A 13323-nucleotide genomic window follows, 5' to 3' on the forward strand; every position below is an offset into this window, starting at 1 on the left:
TCTTTCATTATTGTTCATCTAGGTTCACCATGAATATGGTGAACTAAACCTTGTATGTTTGTTGGGGAATCAATGTAATCTTTTGAAGCTCTCATATATGGAATTTGTGCTTGCATCTTAATCTAAGACTTATGCTTTCTTTCATCATTAGTTAGGGTTTTTCCTCTTTGCTCAATGCTTGCTTTGTTTAACTCATTCAATGCATGATTATTGGTTTTGTCGATACGGGAACGTACGGGGAAGTCTAGATCCGGGAAATTTCTCCCAATAGTATATTGGTTGCCTTAAGCTCCTGTGCTAAAAAAACTAATTATTAGGAATGCTAGGAATCGTATGAACTCGTAATTAGGGAGAAGCCTTCTTGAAAGGTAATTTAGAGAGTGGCATTAACAATGATGACTTGAATGTTGAATTCCTAAAATATATGAGAGTGGATAAGATGAAATTGACCCCCAATAACATATTCATCAATATATTTCATTGAAAGTGTCTGTCTTTTGTTTTAGCCATTGATCAACCTCATGCATGCATGTTTATTTTCGTCTTTTGCATAGTAAAATCCAATTATTTTGTTCTTAAGTCTTAGCTAATCAACAAATCACATAACTAAACTAGGCCGTGAGTCCTTTGGGAGAACGATACTTGGTCTTACCGAGTTTATTACTTGAAACGATTCGGTCATACTTGCCGATTGTTCAACAAGTTTGTGACATCATATTTTGGTGATCATAAATTTGTCCATCAGTGGTCTGTTGATGGAAGCACCCTTAGCATAGACTTGGTTATGACTGGCCATTTTCGTAAAGTTTGAAAAACTATCAAAGCAAGCTTTGATACCAATTGTTGAGATTGGTATTGCGCACCGGAACGTTTAGAGAGCGTGAAAATAGTCAATAACCAAGAGGGGAGGGGTGAATTGGTTCTTTTAAAAAATATGATTTTCTTTCTCAACTTTTATCGAACAGTTTATAAGAAAAAAGTATAAAGATAAAGAAAATCACACAAATGGATTTTTATCCTAATTCGAATCAACAGATTCTACGTCCAGTCGTTAATCACTATAAAGAGTGATTAACCTTTTCACTATAATTTAGTTTCAGATTACAAACAAAAACTCACTTAAACTTAGAGAACTTCCTCAGAACTTATTTGTGCTCTCAAGTAGTTTAGTTAACCTTCTAAAGGTTTAGGAAAGGTGTATATATAGGCCAGGGACAAAAAATGAAAAACTTGCTCCCAACTGCCAGTGATAATCGATTACCATAAGTGATAATCGATTATCCTTAGTGATAATGGATTATTGTTGAACCTTGGACAATATCAAACCAAGCAGTGATAATCGATTATCCCCTATGATAATCGATTATTGCCGCGAGCAACCCTTTTCTGTTTTAGCTTGTGACAATTGAATATCCCCTTTGATAATCGATTATTGCCGTAAAGATTCACTAGTTTATGAAACTTCTAAGTATTTTTATAATTGAAAAATGATTCCTATACAATGATTGCTTAACATTAATAATATAGATTCTTCAAGTTTTCAAGAGTATCGTCATCAAAATCACTTCAACTTCAAGACATCAATGTTCCTCATTAGTAACGCAAATTTAAGTTATAAACAGGTTCCTTAATCAAATACAATGTCAAGGTTACCAATTTTCTCTTTTGAATGGCTTTAAATTTTATATAGATCAAAATTTGAGGTTTATTGTCAAAAACTAATATAGATAATCAATTATCAGGCTGGATAATTGATTATCTCAATCAACAACTTGTTTAATCTTCAAGACTCTCTAGGATAATCGATTATCCTACTTGATAATCAATTATCTTAGTTAGAGTTCCTTCCTGACTTGAAATCTCTCTAGAATAATCGATTATCTTGTCTGATAATCGATTATTTCAATCAAAGATCATTCTTTATTTGAAATTTCTTTGGAATAGTTGATTATTAGATGAGATAATCGATTATCTTAGAAGAAATGGAGTTTTGAATGTCTAGCACTTGTTTCTTTTATTTTTGTAGTTATGTTATGAATAAAGATTTGTTTAGACTAGTTTATAGGTATATATATGTTGGATATTATCGATGTTCATGGGATAATATATATGTATATGATGATGAGAATGAGAGTTGTGGTATGAGAAGAATCTCAATGAGAGATTCTATATTCAAGTAAGTTGTAGTGGATGCTTGCCAGTGAGACTCAGTAAGCAGGTATCCTGATACCAATCATTCAACTCATGTACAGATGAATGGGGTAGTAGACAAAATGGCAAGAGGTCTTTGCTCTAATCCTTTTGTGTCTTAAGAGTGAAAGATTAACCTCATGGGTAGCAGGTCGAGTTACCCTTGTTTATAACTCTATAGAGTATAAATACTATCATGGTTGCACACCTTCAGTAACATCCATATCAACATCGTATATGGATAATTGAGATAAAGGTCTTTTGTTGCATGATTTGATGCTTATTGAATTTTATAAATTGTTAATTTAAATTATGATGTGTTAATTCCTTTATACATTGCCCTGCTTGCTTAGTTTTCTATTATCAGTATGTTTTGTTAAAATCTTTGGCAGTGATCACCAATTGGTGTGAGCAGAGGATGTTGTATCTCTGCCATTGATGGAGCGGGAAGATACCGTCGAGTGATATTCGGAGTTTAGTATATAGATATGTATATAGATTTAGATATATACTTAGATTATGTTTTATATAATGGTTTACCTTTTGAGATACTCTGTGTAGAAGAAGTTTTGTAAATATGTTTTTATTGATATAGTATTATTTGGATAGTTTTGACGATAAATTACATTTTTTTTCTTATCTATATCCTATGTTCTATTTAACCTATAATGTTTTATTTAGTATATTACACTATTAAATAAGATGTTACAAAAAATCATCATTATACTAGTGAATAAGAAATATTATTATAAAAATGACTCAAATTCTCAATAAAAAAATAAAGTAATAAAATAAAACAAGACAATTAAAATTAACATAATTTCAAACAATTAAAAAGAAATAAACAAAAAAAATAGAAAAACTTATTTTTAATTTTTTTCTTATTTATAAATTATCTATTTATAAAAATAATAATGAAATGAAAAAAAAATAGTATTAACACTATATTTTAATAATACTTGACAATGAAATGTGCAAAATCATTTAGCCAACTTATTTCTATATATTTGTTTCTTTTATTAAAGTAATAACTTAATTACTAGTAACCAATTAATGTTGTTATATATACATATATTAAAAATGGGTGTTACAGCAAAACATTATAAGTTGTTAATAACATGAAAAAAAAAAAAAAGTGGTTACATCCCCTATATATACTATAGGGAATAAGTTTTTCCTATTGTCCAACTCTTGTTTTGCAGAGACATTCAATAGGTCTTTCTGAACGTCAAAAATGGAGATTTTATCACCTTTGAGAGTCTGGAAAACTATTCTAACAATCTTATATGTGGCTTTAAATCCCTGCTTATCAGCTAGGGTTCAAGGTTTGAATTTCACCAATCTTTTAGTACTTATTATTATATGAAATTTTATGAATTGTATTATATAGATGTAGAAATGCTACATATTTTGTTAAATTTATTTATTTTGTGCCTTCATGAATTATTGAAATTTAATTTATATTACTTGTTTTTATTTACCATATCTGTATTCCTACATCTATTCCGAAATTATTGATTTCTCATTTCATTTCAAAATTATTAAAGTCTTAAAAAACTTCTAACTCTCGTCAATTATTTTTTTTCTCACACACACCCCAGTTTAAACAACAAAATTTGATTTTTACGAGGAATAATATCCTTACAACCCATTGCTAAAGCACATTAATTAACAAATAAAAAACAATTTAAATATAAATATTAAATAAGAGAGGTTAGATTATATATATATATATATATATATATATATATATATATATATATATATATATATATATATATATATATATATATATCAATACTTTACACGTATTAAACGCTCCTTAATTTAATGTACTTACATTGGAATTAATAGTTTTAGAATTAAGTGATTATTTTTAAGGCAAGAACACAATGCAATCGCTGGTGAAGTGTATTTATGTTTTTCAATATGTAATTGGTATCACCCATATATTGTCATTGTTTAAACCTTGTATAAAATTATGATTGCAGATTCACACATTCCCGAAACGTTTCCATTATCTGACATTGATACTGGTTTTGGACTTTCTACAACCCAGGTACTCTCGTATGTTGTAGTAAAATACGTTTGTTTCATTGTTTTTAGGTTACTTTTAAGTTACTCATTTTCATAACAAAACTGATCAAACCAATAAAAGAAGATTAATGAATAGAGATAGAAGAAGCAACTACAAATATAACATTTTATTTGTTGAATATAGATAGGAGAAACAAATACTATTCCTTATCGTTCTTCTTTGGGAGATTTACGAAAATTTTACCACTTTCCAAAACGGGGATCATTTCCTCCAAACTTCTTGTTTGGAGCAGGAACTTCAGCCTTACAGGTACGAAAATTTTTTAAGACAACAAAATATCTTAGTATTTGGGTAATTTGTCGTTATTATGTTATTAATTAATTAATCTTGATATAGGTTGAAGGAGCAGCTTCCGAGGGAGGAAGAGGACCAGGAATCTGGGATGATAGAATTAACCGTAACAAAGGTTAACCAATATATGTTTTTGTGTTATAATTAATGGAAATATTTAACTCTCAAGATATGTTATTACTTGAATTATCATTTTCTTAAACCCCATTCATTACTTTTTCCATAACAACCAGAAGCATTTATTGATGGTGATAAGTTTCCTACAATGATCCAACATTATAAGCGATACAGGGTTAGTAACGATTAGCATGATTATATGTTTGTGTACAAGAACATGGTATTTTTCTATTTTATATGTTTATTTTGTTAATGATCTTGTAGGAAGACGTCCAACATTTAAAGAATCTTGGAATAAATTCTTACAGAATGTCCATCTCATGGAGTAGAGTCTTGCCAGGTAAATTTTGAAAACCAAGAAATATAGTAATTACTGTGATGATATAAAGAACACTTACATATTTTTCTCTTCATTTTTCAATTAAAAATATAGATGGAACCATAAAAGGAGGTGTAAATCAAGAGGGTGTTGATTTCTACAACCATTTGATCGATGAATTACTTGCAAATGGTATGGTGTAATTATTTTTTTTTCAAATGAGTAAAATTAGAGAAAACTTTTCTAACATTACACACACAAAAAATATATTAATAATGTGCATAACTTGATATATTAATTAAACGTAGGCATTACTCCTTTTGTGACTATCCTACACTTTGACTATCCTCTTGCCATTCAGGAAAAACTTCATGGATTTTTGAATAGCTCCATTGTGTAAGAACTTTCTTGATCTATTCTAGATATCGTGCTTTCATGAATTTAATTGAACAACATAGATTTTTACATCATGTTCACAATGATTAGTATAAAAATGAAAATTTTCAGGAATTATTACAAGGATTATTGTGAACTCCTTTTCAAAACATACGGAGATCGAGTTAAGCATTGGACTACAGTGAATGAGCCACAAATTGTAGGTTTAATTACTTACATGCATGGTTTTGACAATGATGATCCTGAACCATGCCAAGCTACCAAACTCTGCCAACAACCTTATACTGTAGTTCATAACTACATCCTTTGCCATGCTGCAGCAGTCAAGCTATACAGAGAAAAATTTCAAGTATAGTATCTTTTGTGTCGTACATTGCCTCAAAATATGTGTATAGTTTAATTTTAAGTTGCTATGACATATTCAATTACATGTGGGTGCATTATATAAATAAGGGTTAAATATGTTTTTAGTCCCTAAATTATTGACCGTTTTTGGTTTTCGTCTCTCTTCCAAAGTAAGGTACAATTTAGTCCTCAATTTTTAAAAAACGTTCGTTTTAGTCGAAAAAACGAACGTTTTGAGGACTAAAACGAGGACTAAAAACAAAATTTTAAGGACTAAAACGAACGTTTTTCTAAAGAATGAGGACCAAATTGTACCTTACTTTGGAAGAGGGACGAAAAACAGAAACGGCCAATAGTTTAGGGACTAAAAACATATTTAACCCTATAAATAACCAATCTTTTACTAATGCTAAATCAAACTCTATTAGTATAGTAAGAATTGTAAACAATAATTTTAAATTTTACTATATTAAAAAGTAGATTTTAAACATGATTCAATTCTACAAAACTAAGTAGGGTTTGCACCTATTTACTATTAACTCATTTTATCTCCGATCGACATGAAATTTATAATATGAATTTTGAAGAAAAACAAGTTATTCTCTTGTAAACATATGCTACATGATGAAGGCAACACAAAGAGGAGAAATTGGAATTGTTATCGGATCTGAAAGTTTTGAACCCTACAGCTCAAAATCAGAAGATGTGGCTGCTGCTGAAAGACTTACAGATTTCTTGATTGGATGGTTAGTTTTGTTAATTAAGCCTTCACAAAATCACACCCTTATGCTTATTTGGTATAATATCTGAAGTTTGATGTATCATAAAATTTGTGACAGGATTTTAGACCCTGTAGTCTATGGAGATTATCCAAAAATCATGAGAGAGTTAGTGGGGAACAGACTACCCAATTTCACAGAAGATGAGAAAAACATGGTTGCAGGAAGCACAGACTTCATTGGAATCAATTATTACACTTCTCATTTTGCTAAGCATGAAACAAACAAAACAAATATATCTTTAACAGACAATTATGATGCCTTAGGAACATCAGAAGGTGAGTTTTTTCTTACTAAATTCAACTAATTGGATTACAAGAGACATGATGCATCAAATCTTTATATCTTCTCTCTCTTTTTCTCTATAGATTTCAATGCAGAAGGAAAAACCCTTGGTTACTTGGTGAGACAATCATTTCATAAGAGTGTTGTAGTTTAATAATTAAACTATTTTCTTTTTACATTTTTCAATGTTCATATTTTGTAGGATAAGTATGGTGGTAATTTTGTCTATCCCCAAGGATTATATAACATTTTACAACATATCAAGAAAAAGTACCAAAATCCCATTATCTACATAACTGAGAATGGTTTGTGAAACAATGATTCATTATTTTCACATCAAGTATCTATGATTTCAAATAAGAAGATATTGATCTGCCTTTGTCTTCCTTCCCATAGGTATTGCTTCATTCAACATCACAAATCCATTGATAGACATACATCGGATCAAATACTTAGCCACACATTTAAACTATACCAAAGCAGCAATTGAGTAAGTTCTGTGTCTTAAACTTTTTTTTTTGTGTGTGTATATATATACTTACCACTTTTAAGTGAGGTAAGTTAATTTTGTTTTATATTTTTCCTTTTGTTATGGCGTCTATTTTGATATTTAGAGGAAAATGTATAAAAAATTGACGAGTTTGTTAAATATGTTTTTTATTTAATGTAGAAAATATAGAATTATAATTATAAGTTGAAAAGTTAATTGAGTGAATCATAATTCACTATTCATAAGTTGATTTTTTTTTAATTAATAAGTTATATAATCATTTACTTCGAAAAGGTCAAATTCATTGAAAGTTTATTAGTTGTAAAAGTTGACATAAATGTCTAAAGCCAACCAAATATATAAATTTAATGTTGAAGGTGATTTTACTTACAATATTCCTTGAATGAATGAATGTTTTGTATCTTGTAAAGTAGACACTAATGTTGGTGTTTTGAAATGTTTTTACCAATAGCAACGGTGTAAGAGTTGGTGGTTATTTCGTGTGGGCTGCCTTTGATACCTTTGAATTCAGAGCTGGGTTTTCCAGAAATTGGGGAATTATTCATGTTGATTTCAATAATAATCTCTCGCGTTGCACAACAGTTGCTGGTAAGTGGTACAAGAGATTCTTGAATCGTGTCATTCCACATTAAGACATTCTTAAATTTCACTGAGAAAGAGGAATTACAAAAACAATAAAGAGAATCTCAAGATTCCAGTTGATGTTAATTTTATTTTTATAGTTCTTTTCCTGCCACACTGTGTTCTTTATCCGAAAATACAGATTTTTGTGTTACATTATAAACATTAGTTTTCCAATAACAGTTTTTCCTCTGGTTTCATCCAATACAACGAATTTAGATGTAAAGAGATGTCAAAATTTACTTTGGATTCAAGTTGCTTTGTAAAAAACTAAGTTTAGGTGAGCTAAATTGTTTCATCATACAATACTTAATGGAAAAGACACCTTTCTCATACAAACAGAAAAATATTATTTTTCTATCTAATTTTAACGGAGACGAGAGACTACTATATTATAAAATTTATAGACTAAAAAATAAATTTTAATTTAAAACCAAAACAATCCAATTTTAAAAAAATACAAAAAATATATATTCCAACCTTAAAAATTTCATTAGTTTCTAACAATAATGTAAAAACATATTCACAAAGAAAGAACATTATTTCTCATGGAAGTAATTACATGATTTGCACAAAGTTAAATATGGCTTTTCGATCATTTTTAAGAGAGTAAACTCTTTTTTTATATCAGTTTATAATAAGTATAATTTAATGGAATAAAGGAGTTTTCCAAACTCATTCGAAAAACAAAATAAAAAAAGGTGATGACATTTTATGAATTCTCTTGCTTACATAACTTTCTTTTAATTAAAGTAGTTTACATTTTACATGTATATTTTTTTTATCAATTTTTTTAATTAAAAAATTGAATTCACAACTTCTTTCTTTTTCAAACTCTTAAAACTAATCTTACATTTTTCAAAAGTTAATGAAGAAAGTTGAATTATAATTTCTTTCACCATCCATTCCAAATTTTTCAAACTAATTTTATATTTCTCAAATGTTAATTTGAACCCGTAACTTCTTCCAATTTCTTTTTCAACTTTTATCATTTAATCTATCTTATAATTCTAATTTCATATGCATATGATATATTAAGAAGCGAAAAAATTTTGTCATGTAATAAGAGAAGTAATTTTAGACCAGACATAGATAGTAATTTCAGACCCCACAAACTAAAATTATCATGAAAAGGCTGAAAACATCCATTGAGCCTTTGTCTTGAACACGTTCCATTTGTGATTTGTTTTTCCTGTTGGGGACCAATTCTCCAATTTATTAATCTCATTCCTCAAGAGAATTTATTTCTCACACTATCATGTGGGAAATTTCTTTTGCGGGAAGACGAATTCTGGTGAAGATTTTTATTTGTATTATGTAATTGCCTGCTAAAATTTGGCTCTCTAGGAGACGAATTCTAAGCAGCTATTTCTTTTCTAATTTAAAGAAATTAAATAACTTAAAAAAAATTCTTTATTAAACAAATTAATTATATATATATATTGATTTATTAAAAATAATTTATTAAAAATTTAAAATTTTGATAGTGTGATGTAAATTTGAAATTAAAAAATATATTTAATTTAATATTATAAATAAGTTACGAGTAAAAGATTTGAAGAATAAAAATAATAAATAAGATAATTTGAATATATTGTAATTATGGTAATAGGAAAATTATGATAATAGTATATTCTAATGATGGTTGTTAATTTTGTAAAACTAAATTTGAAATGCACAAGTAGAGTTGATGTCATCTTCATGGATGGTTTCCACTTCTTGAAAGTGTTTGACCATGGTTAGGAGATGTGTTATCATCCCCTCTCTCTTGAAAAGGATTTCTTCTCAAATCTTCAACTTGAGCTAAGACAAACTTCTTCATCTTCTTTGGAGTCATTGTGCTCTTTTTTTTTTCGTCGGGGCCAAATACCTATCTTATAACACAGGTTAGAACAAGTGTTAAAATAACACTAGTACAAAAATCGCGTACAACGTCGAATATTTTGGGCTTTTAACGGTAAATTCGTGAACGATGTCATATCAGGAGACGTTAAATTTACGTCGAATTTTATTAATATACGACGTTAACTTAACGTCGAATTTTATCAATATTCGACGCTAATAATTTTTTTTTGTTTTTTTTAATTAATTTTGATCCTTTTCTACAACTCTACAACACTTGAAAAAGCAAAAAAACAACAAATTTCAGTGTTTGATATTTTATAAAGCATGAACTATGAACATGTAGTGCAATATCAATAGCAAACAATAATAACCAACAACAAACAAGTTCAATCAAACAAGTTCAACTAAACAACAACAAACAAGTTCAACAAAAAAAAACAAAAAAACAAGTTCAACAGATAAGTTCTTCAAAACGAAAACGAAAACTAACCTTCAAAAGGTGGGTTCGGAGAATAAAGTTTTGTCATAGTGAGAGAGAAAGCAGAAGACGCCTATGAAGGACAAGAGCACGAAAATAATCGATTAAAACAAAAAAAAATCATACATAAAGTAATTAATTAATATGCATTTGTATCAAGTGAAAGAAAGATTACATGTGATGTTTGTCAAACTTCGTTCGAGAAAAGTTTGATAAGAGAAGAGGGTATCACGCGCTAAGATAAAGTTAATGAATTTTCAATCTCGCGCTCAAATTTTTATTGAATTCACTAACCTTTTAATGTCGAATTTAAAAATCATATGACGTTTTATATCATTTTACGTCGAATTACAATTCTAAACGACGTTTAATATTTAATTACAAAAATGTCACCTCTCATTTTTAACGTTGGTTATTCAGTTTTTGTACTAGTGTAATGTAAATATGAAGAATATAGCTCCCAAGAATGATACACCTTAAATCAAATGAATGATCAAGGTCTTGGAGATTAGAAGCATCTTTAAAGCTTTTATTTGTCTTGTGTTGGGTGTAAGTGTTTGAAAGAATATTCATTCCAACTCAACAGTCTATTTGTAGAGATACGTCATCATACCCTCCCTTTTGAAAAAGATTTGTCCTGAAATCTTTATGTTTCTTTATGACAAAAACCTTTTTCGTATTATTGATCAATGTGTGTTTCTTTCTACTAGGATCAAAGATCCATATGCAAGTTTCATCAAACACAAATTTAATAAATTTTTGTACCACAAACAAAATGCATTCAAAGGAAGATTTAGAAGAAGACCTTATATTAATTTTAAGAGAGTTTTGAAGGCCTACTTCACAAATGTTTTTGTTTTCTTTGAGTTAATGCTAACATAGAAGGTAAAATTAACTCAGTGTGAAGTTGAAAATTTTGAGAAGTTTAAAACGATGGAAGGTGAAAATGAAGTTGAAAATTTTTCAAGAATAAAAGTTGGAATAATGAAAGATGGTTTAATGATAAATTGAGAAAAACTCAAAGATTGGAAAACTCCCTTTATCATATTAGTTTCAACTATGATTGAGGGAGTGGTAGGAGCCTTTAGTAGCACTTCCTCTTCTTTTATTCTCTCAATTTATTCTTTTTCTCTCTTTTCTTTCTCATTCCTTCCTCTTATCTTTTTATCTTCATACTCTTTACTTTTTTCTCTCCTTCTCTTTATCTTTTCTTTCTTGCTCCTTTTTCTCTCTTATCTTATCTTCCTTTCTCTTCTTTGGACTCTTGGACGAGGTTGGTAGAATTGATTGATAATTCAACTATCTTCCTCAAATTGGGTTATTTGGGTGAGAGTTTTGGAACTCCTCCTTGAGTATTTGATGCGGGCTGTCGCGGCCCATCAAATTTGATTGCAAAAATTAATGCAGTATAGTGCTAGGAAGTGACTCCTAGGTCGTCTCTCAAGGACCAAATGTGGTTCGAGACTTAGGTCAAACACGTAGTGGGGGTTGTGAAAGATTTTGCGAATGCAAATGACAAAATTAAAAATGAGAATTCAATACAACTAAATACAATTGAAAACATTAAAGTGAATGAAAACATTAAACTGAAAACTACAACAAATAAGTGTCCAAACAGAGTTCAAGCTATAAAAATGCAACGCTTAAGCTAAAATATTAAAACACAGACTAGCGAGAATTTAAAAGAAAATATACAAAAAAAATGCTTGAACCAAATTAAAGTAGCGAGAACTAACTTCAAGAAAACTCATTAGGTTTCAACTTTTGAGCTAGAAGTAAAATGTCATTTTGCAGCAATCCACAATGTCATTCATTTGGCAACTATGCAAAGACAAGAAACATAAGAAAGATGTGAACAGTAAAGGAACCAAAACGTGGCAGCAAATAAAAAAAAAAATAACTAAGCACGTAAGCTACTCTAAGCTGGAATAAAAAAATTAAAGCATCAAAGCAAAATGAAAGTATGCTTCTCTTCCAAGCCATGACCAAGCTGCCTGCTCTATCAAAATCATCCGTAACCTTCCATATCTCAATCTCCGTTACTTCCTTTATTTCCAAACCAAAATCCTACTTCTTAGGTGGCATTCATTCTCCTCATACGCGTGCTTTTAAAATGAAAGATCTTCCTCACACTTCTCTCCGTGGCTGGATGTCGTGTGCAAGCTGGACCAAGAGTGCCTCCCGTGCTTGTTGCCCATCACCCTATTCTCCAATACTCACACCACTTCCAAGCTGTTGGACCTGCTTTGCTGTTCGTCACCCCCTGCTGGACCGCTTCTCTCCTGGACGTGTGAAGCTCTCCAAGTTGCTGGATCTTTAAGAGGTGGCAGTAGCACTTAATCCTGGGTTGTGTCCTTGATGTGCGTGGCCTCCCACTTCCACGTCCCAGCTCTCTCCCCTTCTCCGCGTGACACCAAACTGCTGCTGCTCTGTGGAATCCGCGTGAAGCTTGCTTTGCTGGATGCGTGATATTCTTTCTCTGCTGTTGGGACAAGTCGAGACGATTGCTAGGGGTCACCTCTCCACGTGCTAGACTGCTTTTATTGGGTCGTGGCTGCTGCTGGAAAATGAAGCGTGGACGTGTGCTTGGACGTAGCAAATCCCTTGGAAACTTGCTTGCACGGGCCGTGATAAATGAAGAACGGAAGTTGCTTTGCTGCTGCTTCTTGGACGCGTGGTGGACTCCCTCAAAAGCTTTGGACCACGGACTAATCAAATTTCCAGACGCAACCCCCTCTTACGTGTGTTGTTGTTTCTGCTGGAGCACGCTACGTGTTGTCTTCACGTGGGCCTCTTGCCTCCTCTCCAACGTGCAATGCTGGATGGCTGCTCCTCTACGTGTTGGACCAGCTGTGTGTCACACCCTTCATTCAAGCTGCTGGACCGCGTTTCCCCATGGGCCATGTGCTATTTGCTTCCAGCGCTCTACATCGTGTGCACCTCCCAAAGAAGCTGTTGTTGGATGTAATAATTGAAGCCTGTGCTTGATGGACGCACCCCTTTCTCAAAGGGCCAAAGAGTAAAATCACCATAGTGTCCTCTTTCTTG

At 30.8% G+C, this 13323-nt stretch overlaps 1 protein-coding gene across 1 annotated transcript; it reads left to right on the forward strand.

Moving 5' to 3' along the window:
- Positions 1-3424: 3424 nt before the first annotated feature.
- On the forward strand, positions 3425-7963 carry LOC124825432 (beta-glucosidase 24-like). The gene is made up of 15 exons (XM_047298039.1): positions 3425-3515; positions 4182-4249; positions 4412-4537; positions 4625-4694; positions 4813-4871; positions 4961-5036; positions 5130-5207; positions 5324-5411; positions 5523-5760; positions 6387-6502; positions 6596-6813; positions 6904-6938; positions 7023-7125; positions 7217-7310; positions 7783-7963. The coding sequence occupies exons 1-15, from the start codon at positions 3425-3427 to the stop codon at positions 7961-7963; spliced, it is 1641 nt and encodes a 546-aa protein (XP_047153995.1).
- The last annotated feature ends 5360 nt before the right edge of the window (positions 7964-13323 follow it).

This window comes from Vigna umbellata, chromosome 5 (assembly GCF_029865625.1).
Source record: "Vigna umbellata cultivar VRB3 chromosome 5, Vumbellata_1.0, whole genome shotgun sequence".
Lineage (NCBI taxonomy): Eukaryota > Viridiplantae > Streptophyta > Magnoliopsida > Fabales > Fabaceae > Vigna > Vigna umbellata.

What these genes read in the sequence shown, in the direction of transcription:
- LOC124825432 (XM_047298039.1), top strand. Translation starts at nt 3,425, where the DNA reads ATGGAGATTTTATCACCTTTGAGAGTCTGGAAAACTATTCTAACAATC. An exon ending in TTGGACTTTCTACAACCCAG is followed by an intron (nt 4,250 to 4,411) that starts GTACTCTCGTAT and finishes TGTTGAATATAG; the next exon opens with ATAGGAGAAACAAATACTAT. An exon ending in TATCTACATAACTGAGAATG is followed by an intron (nt 7,126 to 7,216) that starts GTTTGTGAAACA and finishes TCCTTCCCATAG; the next exon opens with GTATTGCTTCATTCAACATC.